The 27,095-nt window shown below is 54.4% G+C and overlaps 1 protein-coding gene across 7 annotated transcripts in view; it reads right to left on the bottom strand.

Annotated features, from left to right (window-relative positions):
- The window catches only part of RALGDS (ral guanine nucleotide dissociation stimulator), a 436,172-nt gene that overhangs the window by 67,042 nt on the left and 342,035 nt on the right, over window positions 1–27,095 (bottom strand). For 2 of the 7 annotated variants that reach the window (XR_015296109.1, XM_086924742.1), the window contains exon 1: window positions 17,281–18,080. The exons of 4 other annotated variants lie outside the window; for them this stretch is intronic. Coding sequence is in view for 2 of the 3 variants with exons in the window: in XM_086924742.1 (XP_086780868.1) it covers window positions 17,281–17,463 (183 nt within the window). In the remaining variant the exon portion in view is untranslated. Of the gene's footprint in view, window positions 1–17,280; window positions 18,081–27,095 lie in introns of those variants that run through there. One more of the 7 variants, XM_086924740.1, reaches the window with a different exon arrangement.

Here is a 27,095-nt window from a genome sequence, read left to right as displayed (position 1 = left end):
AAAACTGAGATTTGATTTTTGCACCGTAAGTGATAAAAGTGTGAATATGCGTCTGCTAGTACAGTTGTCCTAAATAACATTATTGGCCACATATATTTTCACTACCATCACAAATAGCGTAATATGCCATTTATTACAGTTGTTGGGGGAACTGGACTCACAATGAATCTTTAAAATACTCTTAATCGAGTCTGTGCTGTAGGTACACATGAAACTACTGTATGGTGGAATTTAATTATGACAGATTAAAACCAAAGACACAATGGTTGTAATATTTTGCCTCAAAACAATTTTTTTTTAGATTCACAACTTCTTTCTGTCAAAAAAGGCAAGTACTCTGAAGCAAGCTTTCTCTGGAAATGCTTCCAAAATCTAGGACTCCCACTCTTCCACGGGCACCATGGTCAGTGCCCCTCCACCCCCACCTATGCCCCCCCCCCCCTGGCCTAAAGGCCCAATCAGTGATAAGACAATTGTAAGAGAGGGCTTTAAGGCCTGCCTCTCCAGAGACGCTCCCTGTTGCGACTGGGCAGCTGGTGGTCAATAGATGCAATCAATCAGTCATTAATAAAGCGCTGCTCTTCACCCCGGAGGGTATCCGGGCGCTGAGGCAAGTCTTGGGTCTCCTCCTGAATTCCGTCAGGGAGGGCGATGTTTGCAGGTGGAAGGGTAGGTCTTTCCAGGCCTTGGTGGTGAGGTAGAAGGAACGGCCTCCGCTGTGGCTTTGGCGGGGAGTGTGTGTATGAAGGCCAGGAGGTGGAGCGCAGGTGCCTGGCGGGTTGGTGGAAGTTCAGGTGGTGGTTGATGTATGCTGGTCCCTGTCCATGTAGGGCCTTAATAGGCGCAATAGGACCCCAATGATATGGGAGAACAAGAACGTCACAGGGTTCACCTATGGTTATTATTTTGTAGACCGTCTCCTGTACGCCTTGAACGAGCACTTAAGGGATGAGTCCCGATGCAGCCCCTGCGGCTGCTGATGTCATTCATGACCTTACAGTGCAATTCTTCCGGTTCCTTGCTATGCATACACGCCAACGCTTGAGAATAGGAAATTAGAAGATTTTAATGAGAAAGAAATAAAGGGAATGTGTTAATTTCTTCTTTTGAATTTTATTAAAGTAGAGGCCATGACAGCCAAAATAAAGACACCTTTGGCTCCAAACATCGGGATTCCCTAGGTTGCTTTTCACTGATTTAGCCACTTGGTTCGGAAAACGAGCAACTCTTATCAAATGTATCCGTGCCCTCCCTCTACTGAACTACAGGCGATTGGAGGGGCGCCTCCCCCGGCGACGACGCACGCACACGCAGGCAGGCACGCAGGCCGCACATTCCCATCAGCTTGCAGTCTGTCAAGGTGACTTACTCCATAAAGCCGGCCACGGCGCCCATATATCGAATTAAAAAAAAATCAACAACAATATAGAGCCAATACATTATGGGGCACTTGCGCGCAGCCGCGACCTCTCGGAAGGATCCGTGCGTCCCGTGACAAACAACGTACATTATTAATGCCAGGGCGATGGATTCGGAAGGAGCGCAGAACGCGACCCCTGGGCAGAGCTCGATCGAGGGGCACACAGCCCAGAAACTCCGCCTCTGGTGCCGTCGACTTGGGGTACTGTGAGAAATGCGCAAAAAAGAGCAATTGATGGACAGAATGCAGAACAATGTCATACATTCACCCCAGTACAGGGATCTGGGCCTAAATCCATCGTTTTTTTGCTCACCATGCCATTCCGGTTTGAACCCAGCCATTGGCAAATCAGTCTTGACCCTGTGCCCCATGGGAACAGTCCAGCCAGAACTGCCAAGCCAGGTCCTCCCTGGACTAGAAACAAGCATCCTAGGACCGGTTTCAGGCTTTCAGCCCTCATCAGCCAGGATAGCTTGATTCCAGTGGCATGGAGAGCACGGGACTCACGTCTGGGCATACCCGTCCCACTCGGGGTGTACTCCATCCATACAGGGCTGAGGCTAACTCCATCCACCTTAAATATATAGTGCCTTCAGCGACCTCGATCCATCTTTCATATAAAGGGCCTGTAGTTAAATCCATCCGTATACGGCCTACAGCTTCATCCATACAGGGCCTGCAGCGGCCTCAATCCATACAGGGCCGGCAGCGGCCTCCACCCAAATAGGGCCTGCAGCTACCCCCACCCAAATAGGGCCTGCAGCTACCCCCACCCAAATAGGGCCTGCAGCTACCTCCATCCGTATAGGGCCTGCAGCTACCTCCATTCGTATAGGGCCTGCAGCTACCCCCACCCAAATAGGGCCTGCAGCTACCTCCATCCATATAGGGCCTGCAGCTACCTCCATCCATATAGGGCCTGCAGCTACCTCCATCCATATAGGGCCTGCAGCTACCTCCATCCATATAGGGCCTGCAGCTACCTCCATCCATATAGGGTCTGCAGCTACCCCCATCCAAATAGGGTCTGCAGCTACCCCCACCCAAATAGGGCCTGCAGCTACCTCCAGCTAAATAGGGCCTGCAGCTACCTCCAGCTAAATAGGGCCTGCAGCTACCCCCACCCAAATAGGGCCTGCAGCTACCTCCATCCGTATAGGGCCTGCAGCTACCTCTATCCGTATAGGGCTTGCAGCTACCTCCATTCGTATAGGGCCTGCAGCTACCCCCACCCATATAGGGCCTGCAGCTACCTCCATCCATATAGGGCCTGCAGCTACCTCCATCCATATAGGGCCTGCAGCTACCTCCATCCATATAGGGCCTGCAGCTACCTCCATCCATATAGGGTCTGCAGCTACCCCCATCCAAATAGGGTCTGCAGCTACCCCCACCCAAATAGGGCCTGCAGCTACCTCCAGCTAAATAGGGCCTGCAGCTACCTCCAGCTAAATAGGGCCTGCAGCTACCTCCAGCTAAATAGGGCCTGCAGCTACCTCCGCCTAAATAGGGCCTGCAGCTACCCCCATCCAAATAGGGTCTGCAGCTACCTCCATCCACATAGGGCCTGCAGCTACCCCCACCCAAATAGGGCCTGCAGCTACCCCCACCCAAATAGGGCCTGCAGCTACCCCCACCCAAATAGGGCCTGCAGCTACCCCCACCCAAATAGGGCCTGCAGCTACCTCCATCCATATAGGGCCTGCAGCTACCTCCATCCGTATAGGGCCTGCAGCTACCTCCATCCGTATAGGGCTTGCAGCTACCTCCATCCGTATAGGGCCTGCAGCTACCTCCATCCGTATAGGGCCTGCAGCTACCTCCATTCGTATAGGGCTTGCAGCTACCTCCATCCGTATAGGGCTTGCAGCTACCTCCATCCATATAGGGCTTGCAGCTACCTCCATCCATATAGGGCCTGCAGCTACCTCCACCTAAATAGGGCCTGCAGCTACCTCCAGCTAAACAGGGCCTGCAGCTGCCCCCATCCACATAGAGCCTGCAGCTACCTCCATCCAATTAGGGCCTGCAGCTACCCCCACCCAAATAGGGCCTGCAGCTACCCCCACCCACATAGGGCCTGCAGCTACCGCCACCCACAGGGCCTGCAGCTACCTCCACCTAAACAGGGCCTCAGCTGCCCCCATCCACATAGGGCCTGCAGCTACCTCCATCCACATAGGGCCTGCAGCTACCTCCATCCACATAGGGCCTGCAGCTACCTCCATCCACATAGGGCCTGCAGCTACCTCCATCCACATAGGGCCTGCAGCTACCTCCATCCGTATAGGGCCTGCAGCTACCTCCATTCGTATAGGGCTTGCAGCTACCTCCATCCATATAGGGCCTGCAGCTACCTCCATTCGTATAGGGCTTGCAGCTACCTCCATCCATATAGGGCCTGCAGCTACCTCCATTCATATAGGGCTTGCAGCTACATCCATCCATCCATATAGGGCCTGCAGCTACCTCCACCCAAATAGGGCCTGCAGCTACCCCCACCCAAATTGGGCCTGCAGCTACCCCCACCCAAATAGGGCCTGCAGCTACCCCCACCCAAATAGGGCCTGCAGCTACCTCCATCCGTATAGGGCCTGCCGTCCATTAATATATAGAGACTGTAGCTATCTTCGCCCACACACATAGTGCCTTTAGCTCCCTGCAACCATAAATATATAGCTCCTGCACTTACCCCCATCCATCCATTTAGGACCTGCAGTTCCCTCCATCTATCCACCCTTTGATATATAGTGCCTTTACCTATCTTCATCCGCCCGTAGGGCCTGCAGCTACCCCCATCCATCATAAATATATACGGCCCGCAGATCCATCCATCCATATGCCCTGCAGCCACCCCACCCCCCCTCCGCCAGGGGCAGCAGCCACCCCCCCCCCCCCCCTCCGCCAGGGGCAGCAGCCACCCCCCTCCGCCAGGGGCAGCAGCCACCCCCCAGCAGCTCTCCGCCCGGGGCAGCAGCCACCCCCCTCCGCCCGGGCAGCAGCCACCCCCCTCCGCCCGGGCAGCAGCCTCCGCCCGGGGCAGCAGCCACCCCCCTCCGCCCGGGCAGCAGCCACCCCCCTCCGCCCGGACAGCAGCCACCTCTGGAATCCCCTCTCCAGCAGAGACCAGCCTCGCTACCGCCCCCGCCGCCCCCTCCAGAGCCCGCTCAGCTGCATGGAGTCCCGGGGCCGGTTCCCTGGCAACGGCGCGCCTGACTGGATGCGCGGGTGATGGCGAATAAAAGTGGCATTTTCCAGTGCGTTTCCCCCCCCCCCCGCAAAGAAAATACAATAGTATTGGATGGGTTTGCGTTCACCCACGCATTGTCAGCCCCAGGACCTGGGGGTAATTCTGGCTTTTAGGGGGCCCTGGCGGGCTCCGAAGTCATTCCAATCAGATCACGGTCCGCGCTTTTAATTAGTGGCCCTTGGGAGGCTGGTTGATCAAAGGCCATTAATGGAAAGGTCCGGCCCTTGGCATGTATTGATGCGATGGGGATGGGGGGGGGGGGGGGGGGGGGAGAGCAGGGGAATGTCCCTCCCCCATCAATACATCGCGGACTTGTTGACACCACCGACGAACTGGAGTACGGCATTCCACTAAGGGCTTTCTTCGCTTACAGCGCTTACTGTCAGCACTGCCCTTACAGCTTTGTAGCGCTTCAACCATACATTTGTGTTCAATCCCCAGCAGCGCTAGTTACGTGGGTCTGGAGGTCTCAGTTCTTCGTCAGACTCTTCGATGTGTCCTTAATACGCGGGGGGATATTTGAAGAATTTCTGCAGGGCCAAATGCATTCTGGGAGCTGTAGTGTTTTTTTTTGCATTAGACGAGATACAAGATTCTACTTTTTGGGGGGAGGAAAACCCTGGGCTGGAGCGATCCCCGTCACCACAGGTTGCGGCACACGGTGTACTTTCCAGGGAGTTTATAACACATTCTGCCAGCTCCGTTTGCCTAATGAAAAGTGTGCCCAACACAGCCAGGTGTCATTTAAATCCATAAACCCGTGAACTACTTATATTCGTCACGTGAGTGTCCGCTACCAATCAGAAGAGAGAAGTGGTTGTTCCCTCTTCCATATTATGACGCAGTGAAACGCAAAGGAGGGTCTTCACAAGCAACATGTCTACCTGGACGTCCTGGGAGGGGGGACAGGGGTCACAGCTGTGACCTCTAGCTCGCTCAGAGGCCAGGGGTCGCAAAGGAAGTGCTATGAATAGCACGGAGCAAGCTAGAGGTCACAGTTGCGACCCCCTGACTACCTCCCAATGACGTCCGTGCCCTTAACCCGTCTCCTTCACGTACTGACGAGTTTGCAACTCGGGCCCCTTGCATCTCAAGGGTCACTGTGCAAGGGCCCCTTGGCATGGAACTGCCCGCACACCAGACAGATCGACCCTTCCCGCCAGAACGACCCCTGCATCCATGGCCAAAGGTGGCAGCCCTCCTGAAACCTCAGTCAAGGGGTGCATTAAACCAGAGAAAACGCGTCCGACACGGAAATGTCTGGGGTGTCCACGGCACAAAGCGAAACCCTGCGGCACGACCCCTCTTAGATACTCTAGACATGGCAGCCAGGGGTGGGCAGGGTCCCTCGCCTTCTTACCTCACACCCCCAACGCCCCGCCAAGCCCTAAGGGGGGCTCAATAAAACCCCCACCAACACCCGTGTATTCTAGCAACAGCGAGCCTCGGCTCTTCGTGGCATACAGTTCGGGCCTATTTTTTTTTTTAAATCACTGGTTTGCATCCCTACATTGTAAAGCAATTTCCTTCTGTTTTTTTCCAGTGTGTTTTTAAAGCGCTCCGATACCTACGGGTCTAGTTAGCGCTAAATAAAACTTAAAATAAAATATCTAGGTTTTCGGCCCTGCAGCCTCAGCGGCGTCATGTTTGGGGGACCCCAATATATGCGAGTTTGGGGGTGTGGGATATTGTGGTGCTGGAGGAGGGCGTCACTGGTAAACACGAGGCCTGGGTCTGGGAAAGGAAATGCCTGAGGCAGGGGAGGGGGGGCTTCCCTCGGAGGATGGGGGCGGGGCGCAGGGGTCCAGCTGTGTTATTTCACGTGTGGGGGCGGAAGCCAAGGTCAGCGGCACCTCTGGGGACGGGGGGGGGGGGGGGGGAGAGGAGCTCACATACCAGGGAGGTAAAGTTGGGAGGGGGGGTCGCCCAAAGCTGCAGACTGAGAACGAAACCAGCTTAGATAGGTCTGTTTCCTACCCTGAGAAGGTGTATCCAGCGCCCCTTCATGGCCGCCAAATCCACCCTTTCCGAAGTTTATCTTTTGGAATTTACTGTAGGAACTGGACTGTCTGAGGGCGTCTGCGGGTCGACCCTGTAGAGATGGGGGGGGGGGGGTGGGGAAGGGCGCACCGGGGGCTTCTTGCATTCCTTCCTAGTGAGTCTTCGCTGGGAGCCCTGAGTCGAGACCGCCGGGTACCAAGAGCCCCTCACACATGAAGCCACGCGGTCCCTTCGGAGTGCGCAGAGTCTCGCATCTCCCTGCAGAGGGTCACACGGTGCGAGGTGCACGTCCTTAACACACCACGGGGCCATCCTGCCCGCCTCTAGCGCCGGGGTGTCTGATCCTGGGGGGAGCACACGGACAATGGGCAGGACCCCCTCCCCGGCGCGAGGCTCAGACAGTTGGTAAACACCAGCCTGGGGAGAGTGAGGGGGTTCGAGGTCAGCAAACACCGCCCGAGGGAGCACAAGCTGCAGACGCCACGTGTGCTCTTCGCAGCCCCAAAACAGCACAAACAGAGCCGGCGAGGACCCCGGACACTTTCCCTCACATCCACGTTGCCTTCTCAGTAAATTTAAGGAGAATAAGTTGGGGGGAGCGAGGGGGTGAAGGTGTTAAACGCCACAGGGCACTTCTTTTCACTGAAATTCCCCCCCCCCCCCCCCCCCCCTTCCGGGCGTGTGCGGCAGAGGTTTATGCCCCATGAGGAGACAGGTTCACCGTGAAAACAACCAGACGAAGCTCTGAAGACTAGGCCTGGGCGGTGAACTTCGCTCAGTTCGCTGCGTTTCCTGCACTGCCCAGAGTGCAGAAAGCTCTGCTTCGCGATGTGCTGCGGAGGTTTTTCCCAGCTCACGATCGAACGGTAAGTTTGAGGGCGCGAGCTGCCGCTCGAGTAGAATTTCTACCCGAGCGGCAGAAATACCAGCACAACATGCAGCTTGCATTGCTCTCTGCCACTCACGGAACTTTGCAGAGATTTTTTGTAACTTTGCTGAGTTCCGCGTAGCAAAACTATGCCCAGGCCTACTTGAAGACCCAGCAGTGAGACACCCCGTTTCCAGGCACGGTCGTGGTCAGAGCCCCGCAGCTCTCGGCTGTGACGGAATGGGCGTCCTACTGCACGTGGGCAGAAGCAAAATCAAACTGCAGGCCAGCGTGACCTCTAGGCAGGCAGGGCCACTGAGATTGTGTAATTTAGCGCCTTCTGCAGTTTCGGCACAAAAATGGATTCCCCAATTCTGTCACATAATCCATCATCTCTGCTTAATCTGCGATTCCATCAACAAAAATATATTTTTTTTCAAAGGAAAACAATTAAAAGTTACTTCTAATGAGGAAACACGTGTTGCTGCGCAGTGGAAGGCCCTTCCCAATATAGTTGCCTGGTCACCTTTCTGTTATTATTGGCATTTTAGGGCGTCATACTTGCACTAACGGGGTGAAACCTTTGCCCAGATAGCGTTAACATTTAAAAATGACAAAACAACAAGGTAATACGATCGCACCATGTGCCACATTATACCGCATTATTTGGCTTTCTTGCAGAATAATTAAGTCAACTCTGGCTAGAAGGCAATCTGACCGTGCCAGATGGGCTGGTCTAACAGGCCAGGTCGTAAACCGTTTTTATTTTTTTTGTAGCTGTTTCTGGACTTGATTTGAGGTATAGTAGGCCCGTTTCTAGAGTTGATTTCGGTATATTACCACAAACATTGCCTGCAAGAAGCACAAATGCCTGCTGTCTCCCATAACATATAAAACACCGATGTGATAGGTCTTCACTAGTTCGAGACTGCCCCAATCTGCAAATTTAGCGCCTCAGCAGGGGTAGTAAGCACTATATAAATCCAATTCAATATGTGGGTCATTAGGTCAAGCCTGCAGTGCACACACTTCTCTGCGAGGCATGCTGTATTCAGTAATGACCTGAAGCTCCGCCCATCGTTTCAATTGGCTGCTGTGACTGCCCTTTCTAAATGTTGGCTTTTGGTTTGTTAATAGACTTTTTAGTTCATCCCTAGTGCCTCCAGGTCGCTGTAACCTCACATGAGGAATGAACCTTTTACTCTGTCCTCACTGTATGCAATGACAAAAGTGACAACAGCTCCCCCCCCCCCCCCCCCAAGGACTGGGCCCAGGTACCACTGCACCTGCTGCACCATTGGAAGCTACGCCCCCGACACCTGGATTAGACGCATCATTAGAACAGACAGCGGGCAAAAGCGCCAATGAACAACTGCGGGAGCTTCCGTGCTGGGCGCTATCCGGAATCTTTTCACGGGGACGTGGTATCCCCAGGTGAAGGGCACCTGGGCAGGGAATGGCTGCCCCTTGTACGCGAATCCACCGAGCTCGGAAGCCAGCACGGGTCAGACTTTGGACAGCCCGACTGTCTGGGCATTTTATTTCAAGCCAATGTTTTGTGCAATGTGCTGACGAGTCAAATCCCCTTCACCCAGGGAGCGCCCTTTGCCCTGGTGGCAGCTTGGAAGCTTACAACATAAGCAGAGTCCGCGTGCAGCGAGAAGAGCGCGCAGGCGCACGAGCACGCGCAACCTGTGGCCCACTGGGCTGCGGCAAGAAAGGCCTCTGCCCAGATTCACAACAATGTCAGCAACAGCGCCGGGGCTCCCCGCCTGACACAACGTGAGCTTTTTGTTCAGTGGGCAGTGGTTATTCCTCCCGAGGCACTACCTTTGCTTTCAATAACTTCTTTCGCCAGGGACTTCAGTTACTGTCACAAGGCACTCGCATGTTGGCGCTTTGTATCTTAAATGCGCCGCGGGGACCCTACTCAAGCAAAGAACCAGGGCTGACTCTCGGCTCCACCACGGCCGCCGCATGTGATCTTGAGATAACAAAGATTCTTTGGTTTAGTTAACTTTTGAAGCGGGAGATCTTCGCAGCTTCCCCCGGAGGGGGGGCGTGGTGCGAGAAATGAAAGAACTTTACATGGCGGAGTGCGGGGAGCGAACCCGCAGCGCAGCTGCTAAACTCTGCGCCTTGGACGAATCCTGCCCCCCTCCCCCACCGCGGCCTGGTTTCCTTCCTTCTCATCTTTCCTCCCTGGTATCTGTGCCAAGAGGGAGGCCCTTCCAAACACAGGCCAGAAAGGGAGATCCCTGCCAGCCAGACCCTGCAGCACAGGCCCCCTGCGCCCACCTCCAGACGAGGGAGGACTGGGGGCAGGCAGAGCGACCCTCCCGGGGACCCCCTGGGCGGAACCTCCGACTCCAGCAGGGTCCTCTACAAACAGGAGAGGTCTGTAAGGACAGCGAGAACCCCTGCCTCAAAGAGGCCGCCCGGATCAGCCACGGAGAGAAAAACAAACAAAACAAAAAACTTAATCCTGCTGTGAAGGCTCGCACGAGACAAAACAACAACAAAAGACAGCGCCGCGGGTTCCCACACGGGCATCAAGGCGCGCAGGTGACGCGCCGCCTGCAGTCTCTTCACCCCAGTGAGGGGGGCGCTGAGCTGCACGCTGCCTTTAAGCAAGAGTCGGGTGTTCTAGGTCACTTGTCACAGATCCAGATGGTTAAAGGGCCACGAAACCCGAAGAAAAACTAAGCGCTTCGTTCTCCGACCGTGCACAAGGCACTACACAGACCTGACAAAGTACGCTCCCACTGTTCTCCACCGCCCACCTCTCAGCCAAACACCGAACAAACCCCCAAGCCCCACACACCCGACCAATGACAGCTGGTTGGTGGCACACCCAGGCTCGCAAGTAGAGGTGCAGGGTTCAGGGGGCGCTACCATGCCAACGCACTGGTAGTAGGCGCTATACATAACATGCTCGCGTCAGAGAGATGCCTCGACCTGGCTTGTGGAAGAGGCCAAGCCCGGAGCAGCCGATCTGTTCCAGTTCATTGCGCACAGAGTCCTTACACGCTGCACCCAAACTTTACGCCAAGTCTTCGAGGCGCCTTCAGGGTGGGGTACAAGTGGTGGCTCAGAGCAGCAGTCATTCCCCACACGTGCACCACATTCCCTGCTGAGGTCACCACAGCTGACAGCAGAGCCGTCGGAGACAGGACGGAGCGCACAAGAGCCGGCTCCTCGCGCACGCGCAGCTGTCGGTGGGTGGATGCCAGGGCCCCCACCGGGCACATTCTCTGGAGCATAGCCTGGGGGCTGCTTTCAAAGCAGCACTGGCACAGCCCAAGAAGCTGCAGCCCCGGGCGCTGGGTTACACCACAGCCCCGTCAGGGTGCCCGCACAGGCCTAGAACTGAAACTGTAGTGGTCTGCCCGCATCGGCTAACAGTGAGCTCTGTTAAGACCACCTCGCCCTTACCCAAAGCACACATACCCATGCACCTCGGTCCTAGCCAGCTGGAGGCATCCGACAATCTGCCCGCCAGTGCACCTCTGCCAGGAGCCGGACTCTGCCACCCCACAGCCCACCCCGCCCGTGCCCCTGGCTGTCTCCACCCGTTTTATATACCTGTCTGAGGGACCTATTATAATGATTCCCCGCGCGTGCGCTGCCTGCACCTCAAGGTGGGGTGTAGGGCTCCCCATCTCCGCAGGTCCCCAGCCTGGCTTCTGGAGAGCCCATGCCAGTCTGCCCAGATTATTTCTTGGTCATGGGCACAGTGGGTAGAAGTCACAAGATGTTCATGGCACTGCTCGGCACCATCCAGGGCCGGCTCTAGGCTCATGGCGGCCGTGGGCAGGGTGCATAGGTAGGAGGCCCCGGAAGAGGCATGGAGGCCAGTGAAGAGGGGGGGGGGGTCAGGGTGTTTGGAAGTGTAACAGAGCCGAAAGGCAGCCACCACGCTAATATGTATACATCCTCAGAGGATTATTATATTAAGGATATATATTGGTGTGGCGGCCCCTGGGGTTTGGCGGCCCTGTGCAGGTGCACAGCTTGCACATGCCTACGGCCGGCCCTGCACCATCGAGTCGCGTGCACCCCGTGGCCGAGCCACGTAAGAGGGGCCACCCGATTCCATCCAAGGACGGACGAAGAACAGTCACAACAGGACCTCTGTGGGCGAGATGCCATGTCCTAACTGGCACAACAGAATCCTCCCAGAATGCCCCTCTACATCTTGCCACAAGGGCACTGTTTTTGGGAACAAGGGCCCTTCCAGGCAGCTTCGGGGTCCAGAATTCAAGCGATGTTGAACCAGTCGCTGTGGCGCTCCGGGTGGCGGAACCCTGGCTGCTCTGGGCACAGGTGGCTCTCTCGGGCACCGGACATCCCCCACAAGGCCTGGGAGTAGAAATACCACCTCCCTGGCACGTAATGTGTGTTCAGGAGGCGAGGGGTCCATACAGGTATAATATGTATATAGGTGTTCCGTTGTTCAGTGTATATCAAAGAGAACCAATTGATGAACAGTTTCTATAAGCCACGAATCGCATAGGTCGAGCCTAGGATCAGCGCTCTCAAAGAGGCCAATGTTAGGCACTACATAAAATGTATGGGTGGGTGGAATTTGCTTAGTCGCGCTGCACAAAGCTCTGTGAAACGGTAAAAAATCTGTGCGAGCACGCAGAGTTCCGCGAACACGCGGAATGGCTTGTCCCGCCCATTCGCAATACTTTTTTCCTGTTCGTGAATGCTGTTTGCGTGCTGGGTGGGGGGGTGAAATATACCTCGAACATGCATTTTGAAAGTGCTAACAAGCAAAAAATTCCGCAAAGCAGCGGATCACGAATTTTTGGCAATTCCGTGTTCTCCATTAAACACGAAATTACCCAAATTCCATGAGTGGAACTGAATTTACCACCCAGGCTGCATAAAATGTTACTTTAACTACAACAAAACGAAGATCGTCTGCTTTGGATCTCGGTCAGGGCGGAAATCATTCAAATGGCACATAGCAGGTAACACCATACAGCAAAGCCTTTCCTACAAGTACCTGGGAGTAGTCGTTGATTCAAGGTGGACATTAAAAGAACAACAACAGCACAGGAAAGCCCAGTCTAACAAACTTCGGTTCGCTCTAAACTTAATAAAAACAAACCTGAAATGTCCATCCAACTCACACCTACTGAAGGTGATCGCGGCGAAGTTTTTACCATCCCTTACGTATGGCTCCGAACTATATAGAGGCAAAGACGCAAACTTTTTGAACTTACAACAGTCAGAGCTGTTTAAATACATCTTTCAGATCCCGAGGTTTGCATCTCAAGCGCAAGTACGACTCGAATTTGGGTTACTAAATCAGCAACAAGTCAGACAAGCTGCCCTCCTGAAATTGAGTTGGAAACTAAGAGCAGCACAAGAGGATACGCTGATGGCTTTTTGCTGGTCCGAAATAAACCACCAAACAAATGCAAGAAAACCTTGGAAATTAGCACTTGAAGAAGCACTGACAGATCTCAATATGCGAGATGTATGGAACAGCAACCACACATTTGCGGCTTTTAAAAAAGTAGTCAACAGTGCAGCAAAATTAAAATCCTGGACGACAGACAAAGCCGCCTTAGCAAAGAAAAAACATGGCTGGATGGTGCTCGGTTCGTATGAGAAATGTGCACCGAAACCTTATTTAGTCACCCATATAACCCCAGCCGTTCAACAAACGCTCCTAAGAGTCCGGATGGGAAACTACATTTCAAAAAATCAAACCCCTGCATGGAAGCAATCATGGCCGACATCACTCTGTAGACTCTGTGGCCAATCAGATGAAACATTGACTCATATTCTGTGCATCTGTCCATCTTTGGCCAACCTGAGACGTCATTACTTATTGTATATATTTTGTTTATCCCAAATCAGATCATGTCGGCCCGCAGTCATGTTAGCACTGAACAGTGACCAGTTGCAGACAGCTTGCAGGGCCACCAGATTTTTACAGAAGGTGACCGTTCTAATACAGAAAACCAAACAAATTGTGACCAATGGCACAAAACAGAAGGCATGAACCACAATTAACAGTCAAGAACACTTACTAAGCAATATTTGCTTCTTATCTTTTTTTTTTCTTTCCTTTTTCTTTCAAAGTTTAAGGACATTACAGAATGTAACAGCACTTTTTATTTTAAAAACAGTTCTTACTCATTTTTAATACTTGCAATATTGTAAAGGTTTTGATAACCATACACAATAAATTTGTTTACCCCCTCTTAAAAAATGGAACCCCCAACAGCTGTGGAGTGGCCTTGTGTCTGAAGTCTGTAGCCAGACCTTAAAGTGGGCCTTCACTGCCCTGCGTCTGGCTCCGGCCTACGCCCACTTTGAGGATGGAGCGTGGAGAGCCCGCAGCGTTGGCGAGCGGTCCCAGGTGGGTGACGCGGTCCAGTGGTAAGAGCAGGCACACCTGTGTCACCCTCACACCAGAGGTGAAAGGTTCGAGGTCGAGATAAAGCGAGTGACAAGCCCAGTGATAAATGCATCTCACTCAGCTCTGCTCTGACAAACTCACACACCACTCTGCCCTGTTGGGACCAAAGGTGAAAGGTCACAGGCGCAAGAAAAGGGCATGCCTGCCTTTGCTAGCCCACCCACCTTTCCAAGAGCCCTTTAAGGAGACTTTACTTTTCCATTTCAAATGAGTTTTCTGCGTTCCCAACACAATTTATTTATTTATTTAAGCTTGTATCGCGCACAGCTACCCACAGTGGGTTTCCCGGCGCAAGGGATAGACTGAAGAAGAAGGAGGCAGCTTCACCTAACTGAGCTACAGCAGACTATTAGGCACGTTGAGTAAAAAGCAGTGTCTTTAATGCATCTGCAGGGCCGCGATGCGCAGAGACACAAATCGCAGTTTCTATCTTTTAAACCAGGTAGCCCCCCCCCCCCCATAGGCACAGCGAGAAGGGAAAATAGAGGGTGCCGTGAAGTCTAATCCCTGGACGTGTTTAATCACGCAGCGCTAGAAATCTGCGGCACGCCCCCGATACTGGAAGACCCACGTTTGAACCCACCTCACCAGCTCCATCCTGGTGTTTGTGGCACCCCGATAAGTGAAGGTGTGCCTGGGAAGTGCGCAGACAGAGGTCCCAAAAGTGCCGGTGCAGTCCAACCAGGTGGCACTTTAGGAGACTTCACTGGTTCGTTATTAAAATAAAAAATTATACTCATTTTTTTTTAAAGAATTGCTATAAGCGACTGGGCCTGGAGAAGTTACTCTTGAGAAATAGGTTAGCTGTAGTTGCGAGGGTGTCCGCATATTGAGCCCATAAGAAGCACCCCCCCCCCCCCATATATATCTATCCGCTTGCACAGCCATCAACCCGTCGCTAGCCAGGGGCACGGAGCTCATCATGCCCTTGTTTACTTTGCATTCTGGGACTTGCAGTTTTTCCTCACCCATTGTACCCAGGCACCCTAATATAAAGAGACACCCAGATTAGACTCGCACCCGACTAATCCTGGCCTCTCCCCCGGGCTCGACGGAAACACCACAGGGTCACAATACAGAGCATTCTATGCGCAGCTGAAAACAAACAAACAGACAGGCCAACCCCGCCCTCATCAGAGTCAAGGGCACGAGGACAGCCCGCGCGCACGGCGCGTGTACACATGAATAAACAAGTAAACAAGTACCCCAGGATTTTCTGGAGTGAGTGCGGGGAGCAGTTGGTGTTTGAAGACTAGACAGTGTAAACTTGGACATGCAGGTATCTTCGGAGTCTGCGCCCCCTTTCCCCTGAACTCAGGGCTCGGAAGACTTTTGTTTACCACTCTCCACTAGCACAACCCTGTCACTCCAGCCCTAGTGATAATCAGAACTTAGAAAGCTAGGACAGTCATGTATTTGTGTGATGAACAACACTTCCTAAACAAGGTCTATTTAGAATTAACTGGTCAACCCAGTACTACTTGGATTACACATCCATAAACCAGGCAACATGTTTCGGCTCAGTTTTGAGCATCAATTCCCTTCATCAGCATCTGAGCTATGCCAGTCAGAGGAGACGGGTATTTTCAGAGACAAAAACTAAGGTGGATTAGTGTGAACAGCATTAGTCAGAATTCAGGGAATAAATAAAAGAAGAAAGCAGGACAAGGCTGTAGATGCGGACACAAGAAGAGGTAGAAGAAGACAGACACTTCAAGGGGTGCAGGGACCACCTGACAAACGTCTGGTGAATGCAGCCAGAAACTACTTTAGTTTTATGGAAGAAGAAAAAAAACTCAATTCCATTCTACTTAAATGGGTCAGTCTCTAATTGCGAAAATTAGTTTTCTGAACCATAAAAAAGACAAATATATGTGGTGGGTACACACTGCAAACCTAACTAGAAAGAGACACATGCGTCTGTATAGTGGCCTCAGTGTTTCAGTGGAATATTAACCGCAGTAGGTGAGGGGTTTGGACAAAGGACAGGAGAAGACCATGGCATGGGTTGGATGGGCCGCCGCAGAGGCCCACGGCATGGGTTGGATGGGCCGCCGCAGAGGCCCAAGGCATGGATGGGCCACCGCAGAGGCCCACGGCATGGGTTGGATGGGCCGCCACAGAGGCCCACGGCATGGGTTGGATGGGCCGCCACAGAGGCCCAACGCATGGGTTGGATGGGCCGCCACAGAGGCCCACGGCATGGGTTGGATGGGCCGCCACAGAGGCCCACGGCATGGGTTGGATGGGCCGCCACAGAGGCCCACGGCATGGGTTGGGATGGGCCGCCACAGAGGCCCCTGGCATGGGTTGGATGGGCCGCCACAGAGGCCCACGGCATGGGTTGGATGGGCCACCACGGAGGCCCACGGCATGGGTTGGGATGGGCCGCCACAGAGGCCCCTGGCATGGGTTGGATGGGCCGCCACAGAGGTCCACAGCATGGGTTGGATGAGCACCAGAATGACTAGATAAACAGAAGAGGGACCCTGAGAAAACAAATTCTAAGGGAACATCCAACCAGGGAAAAAGACAGACTAGAGAACATCAAAAGATGTTCCCAACTTTAAATAAGAACAGGGCAATAGCTCCAAGATATTGAAAAATTCACCCACAGAACAGCTCAACTAATTTTTTTATGTACTTGCCATTATTAAATATTTCATAATTTTCTTTAAAAAGTCAGACAAAAAACAGTTTCATATTCATGAAAGCCCCCTCTCCCTCCTCCCCCCCCCCCTCACTCACACTCTTCAGCCTCCGGAATAGACAGACGAGTTACACCCCCTTCCTTACATATCTCACCCACCAAGAGTGGAAAAGACATTATGTGTCGTCAGCACCCGATTGTCATCAGTGTGTGGTTGCTAACATGTATATGTTCACTGGTGGCTGACCTCACTGGCCTTGTGAGAGTAGCGGTCTCTAAGTTCACTGAACATCAGCATCTCAGCTACAGACCCTCCCTGCCAATCACCCCACCTCCGGGTGGACTGTGGCGCTCTGGCGACGCAGGGAGGTCTTGCCCAAAGGTTCACATTTGCACAATAAATAAATGTGACAAATGGTGAATGGCGTCTGTCTCTGGGGTGGTGGGAGAAGAGGGTGCGAGGGGGGGGGGGGAGATGGGGCGTGCGCTCAGGTGCGGGACGGAGGTGAGGTGGGCATTTGAATATAGTTAGTTTATCTTAAGACCGGTGCGGGGTCTGCGTAGTGTTGTATGTGTATGAGGGCGCGCTGTGACTTCGGGCGCGGCGAGGGCAGGAGGCGCTGAAGGGGGGCGGGGGCACCCCTCTTACCTCCAGCGAGGGCAGGTCCGGATCCAGCTGCGTGAAGCTGTGTAGCACCACGGGCCCGTCGGCCTCCACCTCCATGCGCACCCCGTCCCACAGGCTTCGCATCCGCCGGGAGCCCTCGAACATCTTCCGGAGGCTCTCGGGGTGCTCATGGCAGAGCCTGGCGGGGGGCGTCAGGTGCACCATGGGTGGGCCGGGGCATCCTCACCCGGGCAGCGCCATCGGGGGTCCCGGCGCAGGGCAGCCGGGCGCGTAAAGGGATCCTTATCTATCCAGGAGGTGTGCCAGGCGCAGTGGACCGAGCACAGATGGGGTTCGCGGATCCACAGCCACGAGTGCAAACGGGGTTCACGGATCCACGAGCGCAGAGGGGTCGCAGGTCCGAGTTCGCCGGGGGTTCGCAATTCCTTGGGTCGGAGGGGAGGGGTCCTTGTGCGCCTGGATCAGGTCCTCCGGTGGACCAGCTTCGGGGGTGCACAGGTCCTTCGGTGGTTACTGAAAGGGGGCAACAGGTTTCGGGCGCGCAGCTCTCCGGGAAGCTGTACAGTTTCGGGGTGCGCGGAGCGTTACAGTTTTAGAAGCGAAAGTCCTCGCTCGGAGACTGCAGTATTTTGGAGGTGCCCAGGTCCGCGGTGGCTGGCGTTACAAATGTTCAAATGAGGCTGCAGTATTAGGGGGTGCGCTGGTCTCCGGGGGTCGTCTGGTGTATTTAGGAAGGGGGGGCGGTGCAGGGCTGGGGGTCCCCGGAGGCTGCTGCTGGAATCCCGCCTCCCTCACCCTCAGCTCGCTCGGGTCTGACCCCAGCTCTGTCCGGGCTTTCCATTCACCGGCCGAGGTCCCGCCCCCTCTGACGCCACCTCTGTTGACAGGGGCGGGGGGACGGATCCCGGCTGGAGGAGAGTGTCGGAGAGAAGCAAAACACGTCCTGGAGCCAAAGAAAACACGGAAGGGAGCAAAACCAGGCCGGGAGCCAGAAGAAATACGGAACGGGGAATTCAAACGTCGACTGGGATTTAAAACGCAGAAAAACAAGGGGTTTGTCCAAAACCGGGGCCGCCACAAATTAACCACGGTGTCTACAATCGATGTAAACGTGCCACGGACCGCACTACAAGATATGCGCAACAATTAATAAAAGAAACCAACACAGGACAAACGATGCGGAGGCATCCAACCATCATATGAATTATTTTTACAATTTTATGGTTCCGAGCTTGCCTTAACTGCACCCTCAGGGCAGCAGTGGGCGTGGCAGACACTGGAAGGTCAAAATTACTATTCGAACTCCAGCCCTAGAATATTGGAAAAATAGCAAATTTCCTTCAAATATTTCCAGAGGTTTACTTAGTATTTCAAACTCCAGTCCCTGAATATTTTGGGGGAAGTTATAAATTCCCCAAGTATTTTTAGGAATGGTGAAAAGTAGTGGTTTTGAATGTCAGAGAGTGCTGTCCTGAGGGCGCAGCTCAGGGCAAAACATTTGGAGCATCAGTCAAAAGCAGGGCTTTAAGTGGGATGAAACAAAGAGGGGAGTCTCCTGAAACACTGTCTGGGCATTGGTTGCACCCCACCAGTATCAGCACAACATCCAAATACAGCAAAAAACGTAAGAGAACGGCGACCAGTCGACCTTAACAAAGGACCTTTAGCAGCTTTTGAACCGTGTGAGCTAGAAGCAGTTTTTGGGGTTATTTATTTATTTATTTGTTTAAAACATTTGTATAGCGCGGCTGTCACCTTACAGGTATCCTGGCGCTGAAGATATCTCCGGGGGGGAAGCACGGGGGAGAGCAGCAGTATAGTGGCCAGCAAGTTAACATTTAGGAAACAGCCAGGTTTTGACACGTTTCCTGAAAGGAAGGAGTTCTTTCGTTTGACGGATATCTAGGGGCATACTGTTCCAGAGTTTAGCAGCCGCAACTCTGAAGGATCTGCCTCCGGTCCTAGCTTTTTAAAATCTCAGTACTTTTACAAGGCATGCCGTTGTAGAGCGAAGGGCTCTGGTTGGGGTATACCAGTCAAACATGGCCTGTAGAGAGCTGGGCCCAAGTCCATGCAGGGCTTTGAAAACGAGACAGAGGGATTTAAAGGCCTCTCGCTGTTTCAACGGGAGCCAGTGGAGTTCGGCCATCGCCGCTGTGGCCGAGAATCTCCTAGGCCAGCCGAGGGCCAATTTAGCAGCGGCAGGTTGTACTCTTTGAAGTCTGTCTAACAGCAAGGCTGGAGACTCGAGTAGCAGCGCATTACAATAGTCGAGGCGACTTAGAATAGTATACCTGACTATTAAAGCCCAGCCCTGTAAGGGAAGTAGTGGCAAGATCTTACGTAGGGATCGAATGAGGGCCGAGCAGGTGGACACTGTTTTCGCAACCTGGGCTTCCATGCGGAGTTTGTTGTCCATCATAACACCCAGATTGCGGACAGTGGTGGCCAGCTGGGATTTTTCCGAGGATTCTGGGGGCCAAAAATCCACCGGGAAAGGGCGAGGGATCCGACTTCCGGCACAGAACAAAACCTCAGTTTTGGAGGCGTTGAACTGTAGAGAGTTGTTGTGTAGCCAGCCAGCTGTGTCTCGCAGACAGTCATGAAAGGATTCCAAAGGAATCGAGTCCTCACCCTCCCAAGAGAGGATGAGTTGAGTGTCATCAGCGTAGTTGATAGCCTTTAGATTTTGAGATTTTATCAGCGTGATCAATGGTTTGAGAAATACGTTAAAACCTGCAGATTATGCAGCGGATGGTGGATTATTTGGCAAATATAGAATTATGCTTAAAACGCTGCGAGCACACAATCGCATAATTCCAGTGGACCTCATTATATCCAGTGGCACTTGTAAAACAGTGGGCAGGATACCTGTCATGTTTGTGATGGCCTAACACACCTGGCAAGTTCCACATCAGGCCATACATTTCTGAATCGCGTGCCATCCGACCAGTAATTTTAAGGCCCCTCTGATCTTTGCCTTTGCATCCAGATATATACCTCATCAGACATACATCTAAAACCAGCCAGGGATATTGACACTGGTTTTTAGCTTTTTAAGATAATATTGAAAATGTTTTCATGCTGAAATTATGAGGCTGTGAATGAAACATTCCTGAGGCCTTTTGGAGGCTGGGGGTCTTCAGAGGGTCTCATGCTAAGTTCACTCTGTTTGACATGCTTACCTTTTTCTCGCTTCATCTCTTCCATCTACCTCATTTCTTTCCTTTTCAGCACCCTCATTTCACTCTCTCCTGAATGCACTTCTTTGCATTTTCTCCACTTTACCACCCCCAACACCCAATGCACTGACTCGCCCGTAATCACTGCATTTTCTTTTATTTTCACCTGGTCAATATTTTGTCAGCTGTGTACTGCCTTCATGCACACTTGTACTGAATCACAACTGTAATTTGGAATACATGACCCCTACACTGCGTATTCTGCTGAGAGGCCAAGGATTGGATGACCATGGATTATGAACACCTTTTGACCCACTGGCAGGTACTGTGAGAAACCTGCACTGGCTTCAGCCTCAACTCCAGCCTTCTCAATCGTGGCCGGTATGAACGCCTGAAGGGGACTCAGTGTGAAGTACACACAATACAAGAGTAACATGCTACACACAAAACAAAAATACAGGGGCACAGCGCCTTGGAAGTAGCTGACACTCTGAGGAAATGCCTGATTAAATAACACCTGAAATATAAACATGATCTAAACGCTGTCTTGGAGTACTTGGAAGTTTTTTTACATTTATTGTCCATAAATTGATAAGCGGTTTTGTCAGTATAGGTAATAAATACAGAGCCTGTTAGGGATTTGCCTCAGTGCCTGTTTTTAACTACTACTGTATCCAATACTTGAATTGACCAGGCCCAATTAAAGCTCTGTTCCAAAGGCAGTAGTGAGCTATATAGGAGAACCAGATATTTTACAAGAGACCCATTTGTTACTTTCCTATTTTTTTCTAGGCAAAGGGAGTTTAAATTATTTGTCAGAATCACAGATCCTTGAGCCACAGTCAGATTCAAACCTTGTTCAATTTCAAACTTAGTTCTCCAGTTCCAAAGTCAGTGTTTCTGACCCTTAGAACACACTGCCTCCCTCTAACCCCTTCTGTGCTCCTGACGGCAGTTGGCCGTCGTGAGCACTATCTCCCTGGTGCTGCGAACGGCCAATGGCCGACGCAGCACCACCCACTCTGTGGAACGCCCGCACTGCGGCAAAATAATCGCTGTGGTAAACGGGTTAAAGCTCCCACAATATGTGAACAGTTACAAAACCCGCTCTTCCTAGTCTGCACCCAGATAGTGCTCACTACCTTCCTGTGCATAACTAGGGTATGCCCCTTCTGCCACCCGACACAGACAGACGTCTAACTTACCACAGTGTAGTCAAGAACAGAGGCCTTACCTTCAAGGTGTAATAATGTGTGAATCTCTCACTTTGTAATCAGGAGCCCGCTAACTTTCCACGCAGTGTGATCATTCACAGATCCCTCACCAGTAGCGGCTGCTATTAATCGGGAGTAGTGGGGCGGATAGAAAATAAAAAAACGTACCTGGGCCTACTGGCCGCCGCCTCTCCTCCATCCTCTTTTTCCTGTCTCCACCAGCAGCAGGAAGCTGCAAGAGGCACCCGGGCTCGCAAGCTCCCCATAGCCAATCACAACGCTGCAATGCAACATTGTGATTGGTCTGAGCGCCGTGGTTCGGCGCTCAGACGGGAACTGGGAGGCTTTGGATGTTCCTCAGCAGACTGTGTAAAGCAAGCCTGGTGGGGAAGAGGCAACGTGCGCAGGGCTGTTGGGCCGGCCAGAGAGGGCCGACCAAGCCGTCATGTGAACATAAGGAGTGCAAACCACTCCTCGCCCCGCCCTCTCCGAGAGCCACTGGCTTCAATAGAAAAAATAAAATGAAGATAACGATACGTTCGCATTTTATTTTTCCTTTTGAGCAGTGGGGCGACGCTCCTCCGCCTTAGAGAAGGCCTTCTCCTTCCAGTGTAATCAGAGACAGACCCCTCACCTCTCACAGCGTAACCAGAGACAGACCCCTCACTTTTAGTATAATCAGATGCAGACCCTTCTCCTTCGAGTGTAACCAGCGACAGACCCCTCACCTCTCAGAGCGTAACCAGCGACAGACGCCTCACCTCTCAGAGCGTAACCAGCGACAGACCCCTAACCTCTCACAGTGGAACCACAGACAGACCCCTCACCTCTCAGAGGGTAACCAGCGACAGACCCCTCACCTCTCACAGAGTAACCAGAGACAGACCCCTAACCTCTCAGAGCGTAACCAGAGACAGACCCCTCACCCCTCAGAGCGTAACCAGCGACAGACCCCTCACCCCTCAGAGCGTAACCAGCGACAGACCCCTCACCTCTCAGAGCGTAACCAGCGACAGACCCCTCACCCCTCAGAGCGTAACCAGCGACGGATCCCTCACCCCTCAGAGCGTAACCAGCGACGGATCCCTCACCTCTCAGAGCGTAACCAGCGACAGACCCCTCACCCCTCACCCCTCAGAGCGTAACCAGCGACAGACCCCTCACCTCTCAGAGCGTAACCATCGACAGACCCCTCACCCCTCAGAGCGTAACCAGCGACAGACCCCTCACCTCTCAGAGCGTAACCAACGACAGACCCCTCACCTCTCAGAGCGCAACCAGCGACAGACCCCTCACCCCACAGAGCGTAACCAACAACAGACCCCTCACCCCTCAGAGCGTAACCAGCGACAGACCCCTCACCTCTCAGAGCGTAACCAACGACAGACCCCTCACCCCTCAGAGCGTAACCAGCGACAGACCCCTCACCTCTCACAGTGTAATCAGTGTCCGACCCGTTACCACTCATAGGCCCCTTAGCTCTCACAGACCCCTCACCACTCACAGATCCCTCACCACTAACAGACTCCTCACCTCTCACCTCTCACAGCTTAACCAGAGACAGACCCCTCACCTCTCAGAGCGTAACTGGAGACAGACCCCTCACTTTTAGTATAATCAGAGGCAGACCCTTCTATTTCGAGTGTAACCAGCGACAGACCCCTCACCTCTCAGAGCGTAACCAGCGACAGACCCCTCACCCCTCAGAGCGTAACCAGCGACGGATCCCTCACCCCTCAGAGCGTAACCAGCGACGGATCCCTCACCTCTCAGAGCGTAACCAGCGACAGACCCCTCACCCCTCAGAGCGTAACCAGCGACGGATCCCTCACCTCTCAGAGCGTAACCAGCGACAGACCCCTCACCCCTCAGAGCGTAACCAGCGACAGACCCCTCAGAGCGTAACCAGCGACAGACCCCTCACCTCTCAGAGCGTAACCATCGACAGACCCCTCACCCCTCAGAGCGTAACCAGCGACAGACCCCTCACCTCTCAGAGCGTAACCAACGACAGACCCCTCACCTCTCAGAGCGCAACCAGCGACAGACCCCTCACCCCACAGAGCGTAACCAACAACAGACCCCTCACCCCTCAGAGCGTAACCAGCGACAGACCCCTCACCTCTCAGAGCGTAACCAACGACAGACCCCTCACCCCTCAGAGCGTAACCAGCGACAGACCCCTCACCTCTCACAGTGTAATCAGTGTCCGACCCGTTACCACTCATAGGCCCCTTAGCTCTCACAGACCCCTCACCACTCACAGATCCCTCACCACTAACAGACTCCTCACCTCTCACAGACCCCTCCCCTCTCACATGCCCCTCACCTCTCACAGATCCCTCCCCTCTCACAGATCCCTCCCCTCTCACAGGCCCCTCGCCTCTCACAGACCCATCGCCTCTCACAGACCCCTCAACTCTCACAGGCCCCTCACCTTTCACAGATCCCTCCCCTCTCACAGGCCCCTCACCTCTCACAGATCCCTCCCCTCTCGCAGACCCCTCACCTCTCGCAGACCCCTCCCCCCTCGCAGACCCCTCGCCTCTCACAGGCCCCTCCCCTCTCACAGGCCCCTCCCCCTCACAGATCCCTCCTCTCTCACAGGCCCCTCCCCTCTCACAGGCCCCTCACCTCTCACAGGCCCCTCACCTCTCACAAATCCCTCTCACAGGCCCCTCACCTCTCACAAATCCCTCTCATAGGCCCCTCACCTCTCACAGGCCCCTCACCTATCACAGGCCCCTCACCTCTCACAGGCCCCTCACCTATCACAGGCCCCTCCCCTCTCACAGGCCCCTCCCCTCTCACAGACCCCTCACCTCTCACAGATCCCTCTCACAGGCCCCTCACCTCTCACAGATTCCTCCCCTCTCACAGGACCCTCACCTCTCACAGACCCCTCACCTCTCACAGATCCCTCTCACAGACCCCTCACCTCTCACAGACCCCTCACCTCTCACAGATCCCTCTCACAGACCCCTCACCTCTCACAGATCCTTCTCACAGACCCCTCACCTCTCACAGATCCCTCTCACAGGCCCCTCACCTCTCACAGGCCCCTCCCCTCTCACAGGCCCCTCCCCTCTCACAGATCCCTCCCCTCTCACAGGCCCCTCACCTCTCACAGATCCCTCTCACAGGCCCCTTACCTCTCACAGATCCCTCCCCTCTCACAGGACCCTCACCTCTCACAGACCCCTCACCTATCACAGATCCCTCTCACAGACCCCTCACCTCTCACAGACCCCTCACCTCTCACAGATCCCTCTCACAGGCCCCTCACCTCTCACAGGCCCCTCACCTCTCACAGGCCCCTCACCTCTCACAGGCCCCTCACCTCTCACAGATCCCTCTCCTCTCACAGGCCCCTCACCTCTCACAGATCCCTCCCCTCACAGACCCCTCACCTCTCACAGATCCCTCACCTCTCGCAGACCCCTCGTCTCTCGCAGACCCCTCGCCTCTCGCAGGCCCCTCCCCTCTCACAGGCCCCTCCCCTCTCACAGGCCCCTCCCTCTCACAGGCCCCTCACCTCTCACAGGCCCCTCACCTCTCACAGGCCCCTCACCTCTCACAGGCCGCTCCCCTCTCACAGGGCCCTCACCTCTCACAGGCCCCTCCCCTCTCACAGATCACTCCCCTCTCACAGACCCCTCACCTCTCACAGGGCCCTCACCTCTCACAGATCCCTCACCTCTCACAGGCCCCTCCGCTCTCACAGCCCCCTCCCCTCTCACAGGCCCCTCACCTCTCACAGGCCCCTGACCGCTGCGCCTCTCACCAGGCCGGGTCACCCCCTTGCTCCTCCTGCCACCTCCTGCTCCTGACAAGCCAGCCTTTTGCCGCCTTTTCCGCCGCCGACGCCCCCCTGCCCCCCTGAGCGGCCCAGCCACAGCAGAGCCGCCCGCTCGCCAGTTTTCCCGCCGCAGCTCCACACAGGCCCCGCCCACCACCAGCCCATTGGCCGAACCGCTACCGATGCCCAGCTGACCCGCCCTCCCGTCCCCCTTCTTATGACGCCCCCAGGGCGACCGCGCAGCGGACGCGCGCAGCGGGAGCACCGAAGGTGCGCCAAAGGTAAGCCCGTCTGCACCCGTCCGTGCCTGGACCGCGCCCAGCGCCAGGACCCCTGGCCCCCGCAGAAACCAGCCCACCCGCCGGACCTACGACGCCACCGAACTTTACGCACTCAACGCCGGTAGATTCCCGGGCTGCTACCGAGCCACCCTGAGACGCACCCACGGACCCTTCTGCTGCCACTCCTGCAAGTTCACCTGCATCCGGACCTGCACTACTCCAGCACCGACCAAGACCAAGACGAGCAACAGCAGCAGCCACCTGAAATGCATCCTGCTTAACACCCGCTCCGTCCACAGACACGCCGTCGAGCTCTGGAACCTGCTCGACACAACTTCACCAGACGTCGCCTTCCTCACGGAAACCTGGATGAACGCCTCTTCAGCGCCCGACATCGCCATCGCCATCCCAGACGGCTACAAGATCATCCGTAGGGACCGCATCAACCAGACCGGAGGAGGCATCACCATCATTCACAAGAACACGATCCGCATCACGACCAACACCGACGACACCCTCGCACCCGCCGAACACCTGCACTTCCAGGTCCACATCAACCCCAAGACCACCCTCAGAGGCACCCTCATCTACAGACCCCCGGGACCACGCACACAATTCAGCGAGGACATTGCTGACTTCATCAGCCCGCACGCCCTACTCTCCGCTGACTACATCCTCCTTGGGGACCTCAACTTCCACCTGGAGAACAACAACGACCGCAACACCACCACCCTGCTGGACAACCTCGCCAACCTGGGACTCAAGCAGCTGGTGACCACCCCCACCCACTACGCCGGACACACACTCGACCCCGTCTTCTCATCCAACAAGGACATCACCTTCAGCCACGCCACCGGACTCCACTGGACAGACCACAGCTGCGTCCACTTCAGCTTCAGAAGGACCACAATCCACCACCAACAGCAACAGGTTACACGCAGAAGCTGGAACAAGATCACAGCCAACCAGCTCGCGACTTCCCTGAGCAAGAACCCACCCACCAGCGCAACGAACCCCAGCCATGCGGCCAACAACCTCACAAAGTGGATCAGCGACTGCACAGACGACCTCGCCCCCCTGAGGACCCCGCCTAGCAGACCCGGCAGCAAGAAAGCCCCATGGTTCACCGACGAACTCAGGAGCTCCAAGAAGAACTGCAGAGCCCTCGAGAGAACCTGGCGCAGAGACCCAACACCGGACAACATGACTGCCCTCAAGCTCGCCACCCCAAAACACCACCAACTGATCCACGCCACCAAGAAAACTGCATTCAAGGAACGACTGGACAACAACGCACACAACAGCAAGGAACTCTTCAACATCGTTAAAGAGCTCTCCAACCCCAACGCCGGAAACAACG

The sequence above is a fragment of the Lissotriton vulgaris genome, chromosome 5 (genome assembly GCF_964263255.1).
Source record: "Lissotriton vulgaris chromosome 5, aLisVul1.2, whole genome shotgun sequence".
In the NCBI taxonomy this organism is placed as follows: Eukaryota; Metazoa; Chordata; class Amphibia; order Caudata; family Salamandridae; genus Lissotriton; species Lissotriton vulgaris.
This window is presented reverse-complemented; position numbering and strand designations above follow the sequence as displayed.